A 20,948-nucleotide genomic window follows, 5' to 3' on the forward strand; every position below is an offset into this window, starting at 1 on the left:
CTGACAGATCTGTGTAAAAATATATACAAAATAAGCACAGACCGCACAGCTGGAAAATGTCATGCGGCCTCAAATCCGATGCTGTTTACTAAATCAATTTGAAATTCATTATCTTCGCCTGCTCTCTGGAGCATCTCGTCCTCTGCTACTCGTGCATTCCTCAGAGAAGACGGACGGAAAGAGCCAAGAGGTCAAATGGTGGAAAGGAAGGAAGGCCCGGGCTGCTGCAGTCCAACGTCTGGAGAATCCGCCCCTAAAACATGTGACTTCAAACAGCCGCTTCCAATAAAAGCCACATCCATCTGTCACCAGTCGACAGCTACAGAACTGATGCACACGCATGTACAAAATAAAAATACTAGTTTCAGTCTTTATAACTGATCAGTTCATCTTTGATTCTAAGTGACATGGGATCAAAAGTTGAGGAGATTCCCACAAGGCCGTCGTGAGATATCAGACACAGCGACCAAAATCATACATGAGGCTGCCGTCACCCTGACCTTTGACCTTTGGCCACCAATATCCAATCAGTCAATCCTCTACTCCTGATGAACATGTGTGACAAGTGTGAAAGGATTCCCTTTGGCCGTTCTGAAGATGACGCTTTCACAACTTAAACAATTTACTATTTGAGCTCTCTGTGACCTTGTCAATGACCTTTAACCCCTCAAATGAAATATAATCATGTCTGAATCTAAGTGAATATTTTTATCAGATCTGAAGTTGTGTTGTCCACTAGAATGGGACGGAGGGACGTTCCAGGGACAAGCATCACGCGTCCAGAGGGAACGAGGTGAAAGAAGAAGTAAATCACAAGTTCAAACATGAGACCTGATCTTCATCTGAGGAAAAGATAAGAAAACAAATCACGACACAAACAAATGTGAAATTCTCTGTTCTGCTTTATTGTGTTTCTCAGGCTGAATATTGTGTTGACAGCACGATGACACAATTAATGATTATTAATACGTCTCATTAAATCAACTGCCCCACAGTCCCGAATGAGAAACATGTCTCTTTGCAAAAACATAAATCAACGTCTCTGTTAAAGTGTGACAAGTCGTCAGCTGTAGCACAACAGCAAACAAACACACACATCAGTGTGTTACAGAACAACTCATTTTGTCATGAATCAGTCGTAAACATATCGAGGCCCTGGAGCCAAACCATCGTCCTCCATTCAGAAAAATACTTCAACTAGCAGATAAAAACACTGCTCATCAAGTTATACTGCACAGCAATGACATTGTGAAATAAAAATGCATAAAAATAAAAATGACACACACACACAACCACACACTGAGTCCATCCATCAGACGTTGTGGTTCTTCTTCTACAGTTCACACCAGGATTCCACAGCTTCACCTCAGAGCCTCCACACGCTGCCATGTGCTTTACAGCCACTTCCAGTTCCTGCTGATGACAAACTAGCTGCTGAAATGTGCATCTGAGCCTCAAGTGGGGCCGGGACTGAGGGTCTACACTACAGTCATGTGATTTGCTGGAAGAGCCCCCCCCCCCACCACCTCCTCCTCCTCCTCCCGCCTTAGAGGCCTGCCCCTGAGTGGCCTCTCCTAGGCAGTGTTTCCAGGAAAGGGGCCTACTGCACAGGCTGTGAGGCCTCGGCAGGGAGACATTGGCTCATTGAGAAAAACAAAAACAGAGAGGGGCGGTGGGAAGACTCTCCTCCCTCAGCTCTTACATAACTCAGCCTCCATGACAGGGAGAGGAGGGAGAGAAAAATAAAAGTTCCCCGCCACAATGCAAAGAGAAAACCCGTCCACCCGCTTCTCCCCAGCTCGCAGGAGGCTGGGGTTCTTCAGGACTGGAATTCCAGCGGCACTGGAAACCAGCACAGCTCATTTGCAGTTGCACAATAGCTGCGACTCCTCAGACATTCCAAGGCCACAGGCATGTGGAGCAGCAGCTGCACGTACAGTCAGAACATCACAGACCTGTCCTGTCGCTGCAGATATTTCTACGATGCAACAACACATGATGTAACACACCATGGTATTTAATGTGTTGTGCAGTTCCAGTGGTTGAGACTGGAGCTGAGGAATCTGTGCTGTGGCCTCCGCTGCCTCCCTGTGGCCAAGAGAGAAACTACACACACACACACACACTCAGGATCTGCAGGGCTTCAAAAAACACTGAATTCTATTTCAACACGTTTTGAGGTAAAGGTTCTACACTCGTAAAGTTGTTGAGTTACAGGACTGTGCACGGGAGCCTCAGTCCGTCCAATCAGATCGAGCAATCATTCAGAAAAAAAATAATTTGAAAAGAACTGGGTCACATAAATGATGGTGACAACATGGTATTAAGTACAAGTTATTTGAGCACTGGGTTCTTTCTGAAGAACGTTCGGCAATACTGTGTGATCATAAAATAATAAAACAATAAAACGATTGAACAGATGCTGCTGCAGAAATAAGATAAAAAAAAAACAGATAAGAAATGAGTCAAACATTTTGTTCTTCCTGCTTTCTACCTTCAGGAAAGTGCAGAAATGAGTCAACATGATAAACAACACCGTGCGTTTTTCAGTGAATGTGCACGAGGACAGAAAATAAACTTCACTAGTTCCCCAATCTTGAAATGTGAGGTTCCGCTTCCTGAACAATGTCAGAAGAGCCCGTTCATGATAAATGACATCAAACAGTTAAAAGAAGATTTTTCTTCAAGTCCTGACTTCAGAGATGCAGAGAGGAAAGTGGAGACGTGGAACTAGGAGACCAATCGACCATGTGACACTCGACAAACTTCTGGTATAAATAAATCAGCGCTAAAGAAAAGTACATGTGGTCAAAGGTGGTTCACAGCTGCACCTTAGTGACGAGCGTCCACACACACACCAGGTTCAGGAATCGAACTCCGGCTGCTGCTCGATCAGGATGGTCGTGTCGTTCCCTCTCCGTGTGGTCGGATCCAGACAAGAAACCCCCAGAGCGATCAGGCACAGCCACACCTGCAGCACAAACACACACACATGAACACAGACACACACAAACACAGACAGATGGACAATTAATCAGTTATCGATCGATCAGTGTAGCGAGGGTTTATGTCCAAATTACCTTTTTCAGTTTTTTTCAGGAAGTTTAATGTCCAAAAGAATATATTAATAACGCAAAATTAAACATAAACATCAAAAACAATAATATATTTATATATAAATGAAGAAAATAATCATTAAGATAAAGGTCTCAAGGTGGTTAAACTCATTAACAATATCTGCACATAATCTACAGATAAAAATCTATTATTTTACTGTCATAGAAGCAGAAAACCAGCAAATATTAACCCAGGACAGGTTTTATTTTGAAGGTGAATTCTGAATCAATAATTAACTCTGACAAGGAATTTGATTGTCTCGTAGTTTGCTGGATTACGCAAAAAAACTACTCAAGAAACTCCACCAAGTTTCATTGTAATCTGTCCAACAGTTTTTGCATAAATCCTGCAGACAAACAAACAAACAAACAAACAAACAAACAAACAAACAAAACAAAAAAAACGCTGACTAAGCGTAAACTCCTTGCGGGACGTAAAAATCCGGTAAATCTAATTCCCTCTAGTTTGGATTGAACATAACGTTTCGACAGGAGATTAGGATTTTTCTTTCAAAGATATTTATATAGAGCGTTATCTATTTTTCAATCTGTGACATCTGAACTGTGATTCGGAGCAAACCCCAGTGGAGAGCATTAACTCCCTGAGAAGATGAAGTCGCCCGAGGTTCTAGTTCCACAGGTTTCCGGGTCACAGTGGGTCAAAGTTCAACCTCAGGAATTTACCTGCTGCTCAATCATCTACTCACCAAATATCCCACGAAGGTCAGGTAGGCCACGGAGAGCAGCGCGGCCAGCACGTAGAGCCACACGCTGGCCAGAGCCGTCACGTACACCACCACGAAGTAGATGTTGATGGAGCAGACGAGCAGGATCACCGCCCCCCCGCCGATCTTATACACCCTGCACACAGGAGAGCAACGTGTTTAGAGACAGAGGGAATCAAACCAGCGGGGGGGGTTATCTGACTGTGATGAAACTTACAGTCCGTTGGCAAACTCGTTCATGAGAGAAGGAAGACTGGTGAACGTGAGGATGGGAATGAGGGCGAATGGAAGCTGGGAGAGAGGAGAACAGAGGAATGGGAAATATGAAGTACTCAAGTCGTGTCCTTGAGTATTGTTTTGAAGTATTTCTGGCTTAAGGATTGTTTGATGTGTGATGCTGCTGTTCAGTGTTAAGGCCACAGGGACTTTGACAATTGACTTTTATAGGAATTTAAGAAAGATCCAAACTGATTCAGCAGGTCCAAGCTCCGAAAGTCACAAAGATAAATATATATAATTAAATAATAAATATCTACAAATCAAAAATGAACATTACTGCAGCTCAAACCATTAAAACCAAACCATCAGAGCTCAAAGAAGAGTTGTGTTGGACTCTGAGTTTAAACTGGAAACTGATAATGAAACTAAATCCAAACAGACGGTTTTATTTTTACGTGTTTGTAGGAAGTGAAAATAAACTGCTATGACATGCAGGTGACAGAGAAGAAGGAGGAGGAGCCAGCCGGAGGTGGAGAGGGGTGGAGGCCGACCTGCATGCTCTGCAGCACGTTCAGGAAGTCGTTCATGCCCGTGAGACGCTGCACGTCCTGGAAGACGGCCACCAGCAGGGTGGGGGTGATGGCGATGGAGCGGGTCAACAGCACCCGGGCGAAACGCGACCAGCGCAGGTTCAAGAAACCCTGAGGGGGGGGGGGGGGGGACACATCAGTCTGTGACATTTACCACAGACACACACTCGACCTGCTACTCGCTCACTTTCCACAGAGTTTAATGGACAGCTTCATAAACAGGCTAAAATTCAATAACACCATCAGACTGGAAAAATGTGTTATGAGCATGAAGGACACGGCTGACATTTCCCCTGTGTGTGTCTGTGTGTGTGTGTGTGTGTGTGTGTGTGTGCGTGTGTGTGTGTGTGTGTGAGTGTGTGACTAACCTCCATAACAAACTGTCCAGAGTACGTTCCAGTCATGGTGGAGCTCTGACCAGCTGCGAGGATCCCCACGGCCCAGATGTAGAGCGCCACTGGGCCAAAGAAGCAGCCCAGCACCACTCCCTGTAACACACACACACACACACACACACACACATACACTCAATAGAATCAACTCAGGAAAACAAACTCAGCAGAGTCACACACACACCAGAAAACAAGCAGCATCTCATTGGGCTTTAGTTAAATCAACTTGAGGAAAGAATACAATCTGTATTAAAAGCTGCTTTAATCAACATTAAAACTAGAAGGTCTAAGATCTGTGAAAACATGAGGAACACTCTCACCCCTTTGTAGATGTCCACCTCAAGAGTGTGATTGTCCTGAGGGAACAGCTGTGAATGAGGACTTCCTGAATCATTGCAGACGTTGTGCTGGAATAAAAAGAAACACAGATCTAGACCAGAAGGCCCCAGAAACAGAATGACACACATATGAACCTCCACAGATTGAACCTCAACAGATTGAAGCTCCACAGATTGAAGCTCCACAGACTGAAGCTCCACAGACTGAAGCTCCACAGACTGAAGCTCCACAGATTGAAGCTCCACAGACTGAAGCTCCACAGACTGAAGCTCCACAGACTGAAGCTCCACAGATTGAACCTCCACAGACTGAAGCTCCACAGACTGAAGCTCCACAGATTGAAGCTCCACAGACTGAACCTCCACAGACTGAAGCTCCACAGACTGAAGCTCCACAGATTGAAGCTCCGCAGACTGAACCTCCGCAGACTGAAGCTCCGCAGACTGAAGCTCCGCAGACTGAAGCTCCGCAGACTGAAGCTCCGCAGACTGAAGCTCCGCAGACTGAAGCTCAGCAGATTGAAGCTCTACAGACTGAACCTCCACAGATTGAAGCTCCACAGATTGAAGCTCCACAGATTGAAGCTCCACAGATTGAACCTCCACAGACTGAACCTCCACAGACTGAAGCTCCACAGATTGAAGCTCCACAGACTGAAGCTCCACAGACTGAAGCTCCTCAGACTGAACCTCCACAGATTGAAGCTCCACAGATTGAAGCTCCACAGATTGAAGCTCCACAGATTGAAGCTCCACAGATTGAACCTCCACAGACTGAAGCTCCTCAGACTGAAGCTCTACAGACTGAAGCTCCACAGATTGAAGCTCCTCAGATTGACACTCACCACCTCCATGTTTGTGCGACCGTAGAAAGCCTCGGCGAAAACAGCCACCACGAAGACATTGATGAGGAAAGAGATGAAGAGGGCGACGGTCGACTCGATGAAGAAGTATTTGTTGGCCTCTCTGACTTCCTTCCTGTTGGTTCGATCCACTTCTCGAGACTGAAAGAACACGTGTGATGAAGAGCTGTTACACTGTGAGGCTTAATAAAGGGAAAGACGTGACTCTGAGGAGATCATCCAGCAGGTTCACCTTGACCAGAGCCGAGTGGAGGTAGATGTTGTGAGGCATGATGACGGCTCCCACGATGCCGACGGCCTGAGCCATCTGAGCCGGGCCGCAGCCCTGGCAGTACGGCACGAACATCCCCTTCAGCAGCTGACCCTGGTCCGGACTCACCGTCACATACTGAGGAAGAGGAGGAGGACAGCGTTGTGTTGGTTTGTGTGTGAAGGGTGAACTCCAGAGACAGTCCAGACCCGATGTGTCGGCGGAGGTGAGATCTCAACGTGTTAAATGTTTGTACCTCATATCCAAACGTGATGGCCATGACCGTGATGAGTAAACCAAAGAACGCTTCCAGCTTCCTCAGACCTGCACAGAAGAAAACGGGTGTCACTTTGATTTGACACTGATCCAGGAGCAGCTGTGAGGACGCGACAGGAAGCCACCACAACGCACCGTACTTGTCCAAGAAGAGGAAGACGAAGGTGTCCACGATGGTGATGAGGACGCCGCCCCACAGGGGAATCCTACACACACACACAGACACACAACTCGTTAAAGCTCCCGTGTGGCCCAGCAGGTCATCATGTCCACGTTCGAGTCTGATCACACAACCTGCCGCTGGAGAGGAGGTTGAAGGCGATGGCACAGCCGATCACCTCCTGCATGTCCGAGCCGATGATGGCCAGCTCCACCATCAACCACAGGATGACCCGCGGCACCTGGTTCAACAGGGAGCATGGGAAGAAATGAAAAGTGTCCAACCTCTTTCTGATTATAATAAACTTATATTTTGCTTTTATAGTTGCTATTAACAGTTTATCCTATTAATATAAGTATCCTTAACTCATGATAATAATCCTCCATAAACATTGCTACTGTAAAAAACATGGATGCCTCCGTAAAGAGGAACCACTCCTGCTGTAAATATGAAGTATTTAATATAAAGTATTCTATTATAAAGTATTCAAAATAAGGAATCCATTCTAGAGAACAATTCTACAATTTAGATGAAACACACCAGTGGAAACCTCACTGGGATTATTTCGTATTCAAACTCCATCAATAGATCCTTTCACCTCAATCTTACACACTGAACCTTTAGATAATCCAGGATTTGCCGCTGCTGTGAGAACAGAGCAGGTTTCAGTGCAGCAGGGTTTTCAGTTTAAAGCTCCTGATAAAGACCCTGACGTGTGGTCGTGTTCAGGATCAGGAGAGACTCTTCATCGCCTGCTGGGATCAGACCCGTCACAGCCTCACCGTGTGGTACTGCCGGTTGCAGACCTCCGCCAGGTGCATCCCCGTGACCACGCCCAGTCGCGCCGCCAGCCGCTGCAGCAGCAGGCCGATGATGGTGGCGCCCAGCAGCACCCAGAGCAGCTGAGGACGGAGCAGGTTCGTCCATCAGGAGCTCGAACAACACGTTTCAATCTGCCACAGTCACGATCACATGTAATCTCACAGCTTCAAGTTCACGATGCCACGTCCTGTGAACGTGTGAGCTCCTTGTGGAGGTAATGAAATCGATCTGCAGCTTGATTCTGAAAGCAGTGGTCACCCGCAGCCTCACCTTGAACCCGGCTTTGGCCCCGGACTGCAGGTCGGACTCGATGTTCCCCGGGTCCAGGTAGGCGATGCTCATCAGGAAGCCCGGCCCAGTGAAGGCCCACAGCTTCCGCAGACTGAAGCTGGTCTGCTGGAGGGAAACAATCAGGAGATCACCTCCAATTAATGCTGGAAACTATAAATTCTGTTTGTCAATACCAATATTTTCTTGAAATATAATAGTTTTGTACTTTTACTGTGAATTGAGTATGTTTATTTGTGTTTCTACTGTGAGTACTGCGTCCCCACCGCGACCTGTCCTCTGTCTTACCTCACTGTCCTCGTCGGGGACAGGGACCTTCTTGTCGAAGTACGTGGTGGCGACGGGCTCATGGTTCTGCTTCTGGAGGAAGACGGAGGGGGCGGGGCCTCGGTGTGTGTGTGTCGTCTGGATCACGCTCGCACACTCTCTCTCTGCCGACACATCTGCAGCTAAAATATCACACAAATATAATGAAACATCACCCACGGATGTGCACAGTGTAGAAAACACACACACACACACACACACAAATGAGTTGTATCCACGTTGACCTAGAAGTTAATCATCAAACTTTTAACACCTGTAACTTCAGCGGCTGAGGAAGCTACTGGGGAACGGTCGGAAGCAGCTGGTTCAGCTAATCTTTATTTTATTGTGTGAATAAAGTTTGAATCCAGGGAAATAGGACAATCAGCTATTTCTCAGAATAGGTGAAGACTTTGGCCTGATGGTGGCTCATGAACATCTGTATAAACCTGTATGGTAATGAACAGCTGTCGAGAGTCCTGCAGCTCAACATATCCAGGATCTGTTTCACTGAACCTGACATGGTCCTGAGAACCTGAACCATGAAGCTGGTTTTCTTGTTAACTCTGGGTTTTCCTATCATGTGACAGTGAGTGAAACGTAAAGGACGATCACATGACCTGGATGAGTTGACCTCTCTCCTTCGTGCAGACCCTGGACTCTGAGCTCGACATGTAGAACACAGAGCAGGGATATAAACTCCTGGTGAGATGCAGACACCATGAGACGTCCTCACCTGGTGCTGTGGTCCATCCGTCCTCACCTGGCGCTGTGGTCCGTCTGTCCTCCTGACAGCTGGGGACACTGGGCGGCAGGGACGAGATGTGGAAGCTCTCGGGTGTGGGATCTCTCACTGGAAGCAAACAGCTGGTTAAACTGGATTATTGGATTTATTAGAGGATCACATAGCAGATATGATGTATTACTATCTATATCTATCTATCATGTTATGTCCAGTGGATAATAATAAACCTTATTCATACTAAACATTCCCAGTGTTACACAGTTTTACAGATTTACAATTAACAGAAAGATGATCAGTTAATAGATTTAAAAACTGAATATATGTCAAATCCTGATTAAATCTTGTAAAAGGTGATTTGAAGAAGAACCAGAGGATTAAATGATAATAAGTCTCAGAGCTGTATTCTGGTATTTAAAGTTATATGACAGGAAATGATCATATAAAACAAAACACTGATCAGAATGATCAACGTGAAGTTCGTCACAGAACAAATCTTGACATGAGAAGATTAAACCACAGAGATATGAAGAGAGGTGAGATGCACCACTCGTTTCAGTGAGAGGAGACGAGCGAGACTCACCTGAGCGACGGAAGGAGAACATCTTCTTCATCTTCTTCCTCACCTGTCTCCTGTCTGTCTCCTCTCTCTCTCCTGTCCTTCTTTCTGTCTCTCTCTCTCTATCTGTCTCCTCACTCAGTAGAAAACAATCACTCCTCTGTTTCACCTGAATCCGGTAAACGCTTCATGCTCCTCCTCCTCCTCGTTTCCTTGTAGTTTCCAGAGGAATGAGAGGAGGGAGCAGGTTGAACATTGTTCCCTGAGAGGAGGAAGAGGAGGAAGAGGAGGAGGAGGAGGCGGAGGAGGAGGCGTGGACTCAATGGACAGGTACGTCAAGAGGAGCAAGAGGACAAAGGACAAAAGACAAAGTCACAGTCACAGATGTTTGTCCGGTTTCGACCACGTGACCTGGTTTACAAACGAGTCCGAGCTGATCCAGCTGACTGGCAGACTATCAAAATAAAACACACCTGATTCTTATTTTATCAATATAAAATAAACAGGCCTATACATATATAATTGAAAATCAATTAACACAATTTCAAGGTAACTCGTGCCGCTTGTTCTTCATGAATATCTTTACTTTCAAAATAAAAACATCAGTAAAGACTGTTTGTTTCCGGTCTTCAAGTTTCAAAATAAAGCCTTTATTGTGTCTGGTTTGCATCAGGGGCATAGTGCATTAAATAATAGACGCTGTGTTTATTTATTTATTTGTTTGCATCATTATTATAATAGAGGAATGAATAAATAATTTACAGTTAAGCTGAGTGAAAGGTTTTGATATTGATAAAATAACAGTTGATATTATTATAAATCATAACTCATCTTATGAGATATTAATGATATTTAAATATGTTTACAGACTCAAACACTTTTAAGTGAGTCTGTGTGAAAGGTATTGCTATATCAGTGTTATATTATTATTATTATCATTGTTATCACTAAATGTTTTGAGATATGGATGATCATAATAAAATTGAAAACATATTGTGGATTGAAAACAGCCCCTTCCTGCTGCAGGAGGTACAGCGCCCTCTAGCTGCAGAGGAACGTGTGTGTTTTGTTTTCATGTCCAACAAACAGAGAAGATGGTTTCACACTGAGCAACACGAGCAACCACTAGGTGGCGTCAGAGGCCGAGTTTGTTCTTCACTGAGCAACACAAACCAGGAGCTGCTCATCTCCTGCAGTGATGGATTCAAACACTACATGGAGCTCAGCCTCTCACACCGAGCACCTCCTCCTCTGAGCCTCCTGGTTGTGTGGTTGCAGGTTAAACACGTTTCTCATCTCACTGTTGAGTCATGTTGATGCTCACTAGTTTTATTTCTACACTTGAAGTCGAAGCAGAAGAAGCAGAAACTATAATGATGTATTAGACTGTCACATCAGGGAAGAGGCTGCACTCAGCGAGTACTTTAGCTTTTAATACTCCAAGTACATGTAGAAGCAAGTACTTTTATACAAGTAGAAGCGACTTAAACCTATAAATGTGTAGTTTCTGATGATATAAAATCTGCAGATCATCACCGGAGCTGCAGCCGGAGGACTTGAGGTTCAATCTCCTCAAAATCACCAAAACAACTGAATGATTCAAGTGGCTGCTGGTTAATTATCTGTGGATCCACAAATCGATGAATGAACTCTATCTGTTGCAGCTTTGATCTGATCAAAGGACGTCTGGGTGTCCTCCACCTGAGGGACAGTTCCAGTCAGGAAACATGTCCACAGACATATTTGAATAAACAGAGGGAGATTTAATATCCTGAAACCACAGGAGCTCACAGTCACACCTCACATGCTCTGAGCCACAGGAAAGAAGAGACCGAGGGAGACTGATTATCACGAGATCCTCCGATCCCCGTTTTTAATCCAATAGTTTTTCTGAATCAGCAAACGGCAGCAAACAATCTGCATCGGAGCCGAAAGAGCCTGAACACACGCTGCCGCTTGTCACGTCGACAAAAAGTTGGTGCGATGACGTCAGATGTTTTCAAAGTGTTTATTTTGGCAAGCACCATTCGAAGTAGAGCAAATCTGTCATGTGCTTCTGTTATGTGATGAAGAATAAAATGATATACCCATGCAAAATTCCCCTGTGAAATGTACATACGCTTCTTTATTGCAGAAAGGTTTAAGTGTCACTGAAATCTCACCGATTTCTCTTTTTTATTTTGTGTCTTTTTTATGTTTTCCTTTTTTTCTTTAACTTGTAATGACTTATTGTTCCGTCGCCTCCTCGGTGTTCGCCTCGTGTTTGTTGGTTGGTTTCAGTTTTCGGTCTTTTATTCACCAGCATCGATTAGCTTGTAGAAATTTGTAAAGATCATTAAACATAGTCGTCTGGAAATGTATGTCTGTGTTTCACGATTTCCTCTAGAATCAAACATCCGTACAAAATCAAAGTGAGTAAAAAAACACAACAAAAAAAGAGGAAGTACAAATCAAAGCAAAAGGATCATAAAGAAAAAGAAAAATGTCTGTGCATCCTGATATTGAAACTGGAAAAGTCCTGGCATCGTCTCGTGTTCGGTTATAAAACCCGTTCACACTGTTTTCCCTCCTCACGATTCTCCTTTGATGTCTTTGATTCTTTTTCGTCCTGATTTTCATCAGTTCTTTAATTATTGAGAAGGAGCATCTGGCTTCCTTTTGTTGTACTGAACCAGAGGAGAGATCCTCCGGTGAGTTGTGTGTTGATGCTCGGGGCCTCGCTCGGCTCCTCTCAGGAACCGTCGCCTGCCTCAGTCTGTATCATTCAATATCAGCTCATTTACATCTGCACTCGGAGATGAGGTGTGTCCCTCTGCAGGGCCCGGCTCATACCGTGGTGACCCTCATCACCACCTCCCGGCTGGCGGCGGCGCTGATCCGCGGGTCGTGGGGCCTCAGCTGGCTCAGGATGTGCAGGATGGTGTAGCCACAGTGGTGGTTCAGAATAGTTCTTAGCCTCCTGCTCTGTCGCCCGCCGCTGCTGCTGGCCAGGCCGTGAGGGTTCCCGCGAGAGCCGCGGTTCGCCGCCTTGCTGGAGCTCAGCGGGTCGCCCAAGTCCTTGGATTTCTCATAGTTCAGAACTTTCCACTGCTGATTAACAGCCTGCCATCGTTTGAAGATCCGATACACTGAGGATCCCTCGTGGATGATGAGGCCTGGGCAGGGAGAGAAAGAGGAAACAGGGTGAAGGACGTGGATTCTGCTCTAGAAGAACACAGGCAGCCACTTCCCAGCTCGCCTGTGGATGAGAATAGACAGTTGGCAATAATCACCGTGCACAAATCTGACGCCATCTGTTCCCTGTGTTGTTTTACACTGGCGACTCACGGCCACTCGTGCACAGTGGACCAGGTGACTGCTGGAAAACAGGCTCCTGCTCTCTGAGGCATCATCAGCGTTTGGCCGACGTGGGCACCATCTGCCTATTTCCTTTTTTTAAATATTGCACGACCTTAACCAGCAGAATGTGAAGTGAGTACATGCTTTTGTGGCCATGTTTGTTTGTCCTTGCATAAAGCAGCTAATGTTTATTAATATTTTTGTTGTTGCAAAGCGCATCCTGTTTCCTCTGCTACTCCTCTTGTTGCATAATGCATCTCTCCATGCTGCGACACCTCTTCCTCTCACTATGTGATGTTGTTAGCCACTGATCCTCTCAGGCTCCCTGTACCTCTGCTGTTGGAGGTTTCACGTTTTCCTTTACCTATGCAGACGATGTCCATGAAGCCGTACATGCCGTAGCAGATCTGGAAGAGCAGGTCCTGGCGCTGCCACTTGGCCGAGGGGCTGAGGGAGGACCAGATGAGCCAGGAGATGCTGGCGATGAGGAACAGGGAACCCAGGATGATGGCGGCTATCTGCACCTTCTCGATCACGGTCAGAGAAATGGCCTGCCACTGGAGAAACAAGAGAGAAGAGCTCAGAGTCTCTACTGAGGTCAGAAGTCCTGAGTTCTGCTCACGTCAAAGTTTATTTTGGTTCTTTCTAATCTGTCTTCACCAAAAACACACACGTCCTCGTCAATCTAACGACAAACGAAGCTGCAAGAAACACAAAATAAAGGAAAGGTGACAGAGTTGTGTTGAAATATGTAAAATCTTTAGTGATAACAGGTCAGAACAGTTCAGGTTCAGTAGAACTCCTGTAAAATGATGTATGAACAGAACCAATCTGACGTGGAGGACTTCCCCCGCCTCCGCCTGAGGATGGAGCTGATGAAGGAGACGACGACCACGATCAAATAGCGTTTGGCACGAGGCCACGTGCGTTTGATCCCCACAGTGAATCTCCATCGGATGAAACGATGTCTAAACGCCCCTGAGGCCCGGATGAGTCACACAACATCTGAAACCGTTAAACTTGAAGAGCGAATGTGATTTTGGATGTAAAAAAAAACACTATGATATTATTGTCTTTGACTTATATTTGGCAAATAACAAGAAAACTATAAAACAACTATAATATCACTTCTTTATTTCTCCCTTCAGTCCCACAGTCTCCTTGTGAAACCACAGTTTAATTCACTAGATCTGGATTTTTTTATTTGGAGCTGCACCAAATTACACAAACTCATAAATATCGGTCCTGTAATCGTGTGAAGATCCATGAATTATTCTCTGATAAAATCAAAGAAATGCTGTAAAACCCTGTTTGAAGAAAGAGGAAGAATGAACGGCTCCTTCCCGACTCGTGTTCATCGTAATCCGCTCGTTTCTAATCCTGCTAACTAACAGAAAACACAACCTCCTTCCTGGCATAAGAGACGGATTAGAACTGGGCCGAAATGTATTTTTCATTTCATGGGGCATTTAAAAATTATAAATACTCGTTCTGTATAACTGCTGTTTTTATGATACTGTTCACGATGTTTTACAATGTGTAATGCACCAATGAATAAGCAGCATTTACCAAAGGTGCAGGGAGCTTGAATTAGGTGCTGGTCAAATATCTAAGGGTCAAAAGTCAGAGTATAAATCTAAAGGTGGCAGTGAGAGGATACATGGGAAATAAGAAGGTCATTGGTTCTGACTAGGTTGCAAAGGGGTGGAAAACTTCCGGAAACTTTCTGGAAATGTTCCATGGGAAGTTAAGCTCGGGAATTTGGGGAATTAAAAAAAAACAAAAAACACAAATTAAACGCTGAGCAATAAAAACATCATTCAATACTCTATTTTAAAGATCTATGCTATTGAGGCCTGCTGTAGTGTGCAGGACTAGTCAGGTCAGGTCTATGATGTTACTGGGGAAATGTATATCAGCATGCTGATTGAGGATTGTTCATCTGTTCATCTAGCCTATTTTTATTCATTTATACATCAATTGTAAAATACTGTATTGTGTATTGTAAAATACAAATGTTTGGCTAACTATTAATATCTCTGGCATTGCATTAGTGTTTTTTTACAACCTTTTTTCTCATCTTATCTACAGAACACTTCTACATGCACTATCTCCTGTGTGGAGACATGTCAATGTCAATGTAGAAGGAAAGGCTGTGTACATTTGCAAATACTGTGCAAAGACCTATGTTGAGAATGACACAAAGATGCAGAAGCATATAGTCAAGTGCACAAAGTTTCCTCAGGGCTCAAATCAGCCTATGACGAAACAAAATGTTTATATTTATGTCTTTATATGACAAGGTAAATACAGTTAGTATAAATTACCCACAATATTTCCAGTTTATTCCCGTTAATTCCTGTTTATTCCCGTTTATTCCAGTTTATTCCCGTATATTCCCGTATATTCCTGTATATTCCCGTTAATTCCCATGTAAAGTTTCCGAAATTTTGCAACCCTGGTTCTGACCCTCATTAACAGTTCATGGAAACAATTTCTTCGTAATCCTGCAAACGAACAAATGTATAAAACATAAACTCCTTTGGTGCAGATCTGAATAAAAATCGAGTTCTCTGAGACACAGAAATCTACACATCTGAGAACAGGCTGCATGCACACGTGAACTACACACACCAACACACACACACACACACACACACCAACACATTCGTGACGCCTCCTCAGGTTTCAGAGCGGCTGGCTGCGTCTGAGGAGGAGGGCAGAAGGCCGGTGACGCAGGGGGAAAGTGTGTCAGCACCATATGACAACATGTAGAGAGCTCGGTCTGATTCCGTGTGACGGTGAAACCACTTCACCACTGGACCGAACATACACATGGTTTCATGTTGGAGACATGAACTCTATAGTTGTAGTTGTTTATGTGTCACTGTGAATCGATTGGGATGTGATTTCAATCAGGGGCCCCAGTTACCCCACTGGGAACATTCAAGTCATTATCATCTGTCAGCTCTGTAGATTTTGAAAATTTGAAGTTAGTAAGTGATAGGTCCCCCCTGGACCCCCCCCCCCCCCCCCCCGGGCCCGGCCCTGGTGAGTGTGTGCACCAGCTCCATGTTACCTGCAGAGGGTTCTTGGTGCTGATGGCCAGGACCTGGTACTTGAAGTAGCACAGCTCACAGCTCCAGGAGCCCCTCTCGCTGATCCAGCGGATGAGGCAGGGCTGGTGGGTGCAGCGCACCGAGCCGTCACAGCGGCAGGGGCTCAGCAGCTCCCCCTGCAGGACACCAGGGGAAGAAACATCAGCGACCATTCAAATACTGTTAACGTGCTCTGATCTGTGTGAGCGACACAACGGTTTAGTGAGGCGAGAATTCAGAAAGTGTGTTTGTCCTCGATGATGCTTTGGATTCAGGGTCAAGAACCGATGGAAATTATTGTGACGTGAAGGAGAGTCTAATTCCTCACTTCCCCCCCCGAAAACCAAACCCTTCACGGGGTTGTTGATATTTTCTCCAACACAATCTCACTAAAACTTCGACTCAGGATTAGTTCAACATTTACGGATGATTCACTTTAACCCTGTTCTCTCAGAAAGAAAGGAAATAATTTAATCTACAACAAAAAGGTTGAACTGCTCCTTTAATCATTAATAAATTAAGCGGGAGCCTACAGCATAAAGAATTCATCTCACCATGTGCCCTGATTTAAACTCAACGACTTTCTCCTCAATGTTAGGAGTCAAGTAAATTCCCCGAACGTGTGTTGAGTCTCTTTTCTCTCAGATGTTGTGTCTGAGGCGTCAGTGACTCGTCAGTGACTCGTCAGTGACTCGTCAGTGACTGAAACTGAAATTATACTGAAACTTTACTACAGCGTAGAAATGAGAGAAGATTTCAGAGGAGATGATGTGTGAGACAGGGAAGAAAGAAAGAAATGATATAAGGACATTTTCACCAGTTGTCTCTGTTGCACTCAAATATGAATTGATTAGAATTCAGGGGTCAAAGGTCAAATGTCTTAAAGAAAAGACACATGTGTCCTGACAGTTGCTGGAGACGTGAACCACAGGGAGGTGGTTTTCATCCAGTCCCTGAGAGACGGGCGCCTGTTGTCTCCTCAGCACCACGACTTCACCTGAAGCCTGTTGGCGTGTTCGCCACATTGAGGATGACCACGTCCCGGCTGTCAGCGCCATTCAGCATCAAACCTCCACCCAGTCACACGGCCACTCGTCTGATGGCACGCTACACGTCCACATCATCATATCTCATCATATCTCATCATATCTCATCATATCTCGTATTGTATAATTAAGGGGAAACTGGTTTGAGCTGAGAAGGACCCCCCCCCCCGTTGGAGTCCTGGTTTCTCTAGGAGGATCTACTTTTCGGCTGCATGTGAGGAAGTCTTGGAAACTGTGGATTTGTGCGTCTGTGAAATAATCGGGCTTCAAACGCAGCTTCAGAAAGACGCAGCTGAAGTTCCTCTCTACAGCCGGGGACTCGAGATGGAGGACGGACCAACATGGCTCCTAACCGATGACTGTTAACACAACTTACTGATGGAAAATCATTTCAAAGCTTCTTCTGTGTATAGACTCAAGATCAAGTTCAATAAAAAGCAGGTTCAAATCTCTGCATGTCGAGAACAAATTTCCAAATTAATCAAATCCTCTGTCGGTGAATCAGAAATGTGAATCACGTTTACAGAAACTTTCCTGGGAATCGAACCGCGACACAAACAATGCCTCATATTGTTGTGTTTCTGTCCATCTGTGGCACGCCGCTCCCCCATCTGGCTCGTTGGACCTTCCCACTTAAAATAAAAGACTTCATGTGTCCCGGTGCATAAAAGATTGTGTTTGGCAGATGAGCCACATGCCACTCATAAACTTTAAAATAACTCGCCTGCTGACATTCTGCAGACAACACAGAGAAGGTCAGAGGGAGACGAGCAGCCAAATAAAAACTATATGAAAGCAAACATTTCTAAAATGTCAAGCTGTCATTGAGAGGTGTGTGTGTGTGTGTGTGTGTGTGTGTCTGTCTGTCTGTGTGTGTGTAAACAATGAAGTCAAAAAGCTGTGGTTATATTTTCAAACCATCGACTTTCACAGATGTAAATTTACGTCTTGTCCAAAAACACCAAATGGATTTTCTGTGCACATGCGTCCAATTAACACGCTTCAGTCGTGCTACGTGCACAGACTCGTGCACAGACTCGTGCACGGTTCTTCAAAGTGCCTCCGAAATCAGGTCTGAGCTTCTGAGTCTGAGTCGTTTGATGTTCAGAAACACTGATCCTCGTGCTCGAGATCACAAGACGCACACGGGCGAGTTTAGCTTTGGGAAACTGAAGCGAACGTGCGAAGGTTGTTTTCGATTTATCTCGATGAATCTAAACGAGTGAAAACACAAATGCTCTCAGGTGACAACTTTGTTCTGAATCTGCAAAACAGCCTCGGAGGTAAAGACGCCTTGTTTCCAGTTTAATGCAAGAAGAGAAACACAACATTTACCAGATAATTACACAACTATCAGAGATAATAAAGCGAGTTGTTGTTGTTCAGGACTTTTACACCGACTCAATTTGTTTCAAATAACCAAGAGAACATTTTTTGTTAAATGCTTCTTTGCATATTTGCCGATTCTGACTTTTTTAGAGTGAATGCTTTTATCTAAAGTGTAAAAAACATATGAAAGCAGAATGTTCATGGTAAAAGAAACTGGGCCACGCAGGGATATGTTGAGTGAGAGTGAACAACACCAGCAGTAAAGATGCATCTCTCGTAAAGTGAACTTACTTCCACATGTTAAAGGATCAACCTGGAGTTCTTCTTTGGTTCTCTTACTTTTAACAAAACGTAAAACTATAAACCGACAACATCAGTCTTCCTGCACCGTCTGAGAAAAAAATAACAGACGCTAAAAATATAAATCCGGGATTAATAAATGCTGAAGAGCTTGTTATGCTCAGGTGAATATTTACAGCAACTGGGTCGGGTTTGTGGGTCAAAATGAAAACAGTGAAGAAACAAGTGGAAGAAACTGAGGATCTCTGCTGCGTCGTTAGTGTTTGACCCACAAAGAAAAACTACAACACGAGTCGTTTCAGCTGCAGAGACGTTAACGTTCAACTGACGTCGCCCTCTAGTGGTCATGTATTTAAATGAGACGTAATGAACTGCACCAAATTACTCACTCTCATAAATATAAGTCTCCTAAATAAGATTTGTTTCACCTACATCCATAAATTATTCTCTGAGAAATCAGTGAAAATGTCCTGGATTCCCGGATCGGTTCCCTGAGCCATTAAGCCACACCCCTCCACCAAGATTCACGTTATTCCATTGAGTAGCCTCTATCTGGCTTCTGTCGCTAATGTGAATGGAAACAATTCAGATTCACTCCGGTGTCAAACCAGTAACGAAGGGTTTTTTCTGCTCGAGCTCCGATCGGCAGAGACAGAAACAAGACAACCGAGGAAAATATGCTTGTTTCTCCTGTTTGTTTAAAAAGGTTTAAACTTATTAAAAAAACCTGCGTACACTCGCTCATTGGTGTAAAGATATTTATAATTTAGCAAAAACTAAAAGAGGAAAGACTAAGTTATAGAAAATAGGGTTTTCCTCTTTTCGTCGATAATCATCTAAGGGTTGGATATTATCTACGTTTCGGCAAGATGGACGCTCCGGTGCGTAGCTTGTGCACGATCTCTGGAAGTAACTTGACATGTACACAAGATGCAATACCCAGATAACAGGTCGGGGGGCAGTAGCGAGTCCTTGACCGGGTCAGACAGACAGAGACGGAGAGTTTTGAAGACAAGCTACAGGACCAGGTCAGAATGTCTCGAGTGTTGACATCTTTGTTTCTGTTTCCTGAGAATCCAGACGTGGCAGAAAAGATGGATATGAGTCAAAGGTTCTGGGCAGAGCACTTTACTGGTTTCTGTGTCTTCCACTGGAATCCGCCAGTAACAAGCGTGGGGAGCGAGTGGTTGATGGTGAGGTTCTGGCCTAATAATAGTAACTTTATTTTTATAGCAAGTAGCAAAGAGCTTCACAAAAAGCAATCAGAGTAAAAATAAGTAGAAATCCGCCGACCGGCAGATGAAGATTTACATTCAATCCCAGTCCATCACATTACATTATTACCAGTCCACTTATTAAAGCTGTTTTCTGACCAGGAGCAAATTGTTACTGGGATTTATCTTCCATCAGTTTCTGCCGACACGGATGAAGACAGCGGAAATGTAGAAGATCATTTCATTTTCAGTCTTTCTCCTGGACTTGATGAATGTAGGAGACATCAGAGACATATTCAAAGACAAGAAGACACAACACACACACACACAGACACACACTCCCCGCTCGGCTGATCTGGCGTGGGTTCCTCCCTCGAGGCCGCGTGACAGAGCATGAAGGTGTTAATGTAACGTGTCACTTCCATGACTAAGAACATGGCCGCCCTCCTCAGCTCTAACCTTTACACTGAGGTTTGCGAGGTGCTGCCCCCCGACTCCAGACTGCGTGTCCCCGGAGGACAAGGCTGCTGGGGACGAGGAGAGAGAAGAGGGCAGGACGGGCTGATCTCCACCTCCACCGACCCCCCCACCCCTCCCCCCTCACTCCAACAGGCCTGTGTTACCATGCAGACCTGAGACTCACACTGCACGTGGACAATGTGAAGTGGAATCAGCTCCATGCTCTATGCGGTGATTGGCCGGCTGACAGGGACATGATCCCGGCCCCTGGTGTGACCCGCCTGAATAATGAAACAACAATAAAATGACAAACGTTCCCTCCACCCGGCTCCCGAGGAGGAGTGGGGCACCTTTCCTCTGTGTGTGTATGTGTGTGGGGGGGGGGGGGGGGTGCTCTAAGACAAATGCAGTGATATGGCAGCGAGGAGCTGATGTGGCGGCGTGTAGTCTCAGGGTTTTTCCCACAGTGCTTTGTTTGCCTGCTCTTTGTCTGAAGCTAAAAGCAGCCGCTCCGAGC

At 45.0% G+C, this 20,948-nt stretch overlaps 2 protein-coding genes across 6 annotated transcripts in view; both read right to left on the reverse strand.

Annotated features, from left to right (window-relative positions):
- Positions 1–884: 884 nt before the first annotated feature.
- Positions 885–10,015, reverse strand: LOC133956130 (natural resistance-associated macrophage protein 2-like). Of its 5 annotated transcripts, none has more exons than XM_062390989.1 (16): positions 9,671–10,010; positions 9,109–9,198; positions 8,328–8,488; positions 8,022–8,147; positions 7,712–7,831; positions 7,064–7,170; positions 6,905–6,975; positions 6,750–6,817; positions 6,476–6,631; positions 6,226–6,384; positions 5,363–5,449; positions 5,019–5,138; positions 4,612–4,761; positions 4,059–4,132; positions 3,824–3,977; positions 885–2,971 (listed from the first exon to the last, which is right to left on the reverse strand). In XM_062390989.1, exons 1-16 carry the CDS (start codon positions 9,699–9,701, stop codon positions 2,864–2,866), a joined length of 1,782 nt encoding a protein of 593 aa, XP_062246973.1. In that variant the 5' UTR covers positions 9,702–10,010; the 3' UTR covers positions 885–2,863. The 5 variants fall into 5 exon arrangements, with proteins under 5 accessions (XP_062246973.1, XP_062246972.1, XP_062246971.1 ...); XM_062390988.1 differs by having other exon boundaries at positions 8,328–8,482; positions 9,082–9,198; XM_062390987.1 differs by having other exon boundaries at positions 8,022–8,144; positions 9,082–9,198.
- Positions 10,016–10,676: 661 nt separating this feature from the next.
- The window catches only part of marchf9 (membrane-associated ring finger (C3HC4) 9), a 12,449-nt gene continuing 2,177 nt past the window's right edge, over positions 10,677–20,948 (reverse strand). Inside the window, exons 2-4 of the mRNA XM_062391026.1 lie at positions 16,065–16,220; positions 13,350–13,542; positions 10,677–12,801 (exon numbers count right to left, since the gene is read on the reverse strand). Coding sequence (XP_062247010.1) covers positions 12,473–12,801; positions 13,350–13,542; positions 16,065–16,220 — 678 coding nt within the window. The 3' untranslated portion in view covers positions 10,677–12,472. The remainder of the gene's footprint in view (positions 12,802–13,349; positions 13,543–16,064; positions 16,221–20,948) is intronic.

Source organism: Platichthys flesus, chromosome 7 (assembly GCF_949316205.1).
Source record: "Platichthys flesus chromosome 7, fPlaFle2.1, whole genome shotgun sequence".
Taxonomy (NCBI): domain Eukaryota; kingdom Metazoa; phylum Chordata; class Actinopteri; order Pleuronectiformes; family Pleuronectidae; genus Platichthys; species Platichthys flesus.

Bases quoted from the DNA above. Each gene is read 5' to 3' on its own strand.
- LOC133956130 (XM_062390986.1), bottom strand. From the start codon at position 9,701: ATGAAGAAGATGTTCTCCTTCCGTCGCTCAG. The intron at 7,832-8,021 runs GTGAGGCTGCGG...CTCCGTCCTCAG, and splicing joins GGGCCAAAGCCGGGTTCAAG to CTGCTCTGGGTGCTGCTGGG. The intron at 3,978-4,058 runs GTAAGTTTCATC...TCCTGTGTGCAG, and splicing joins AACGAGTTTGCCAACGGACT to GGTGTATAAGATCGGCGGGG.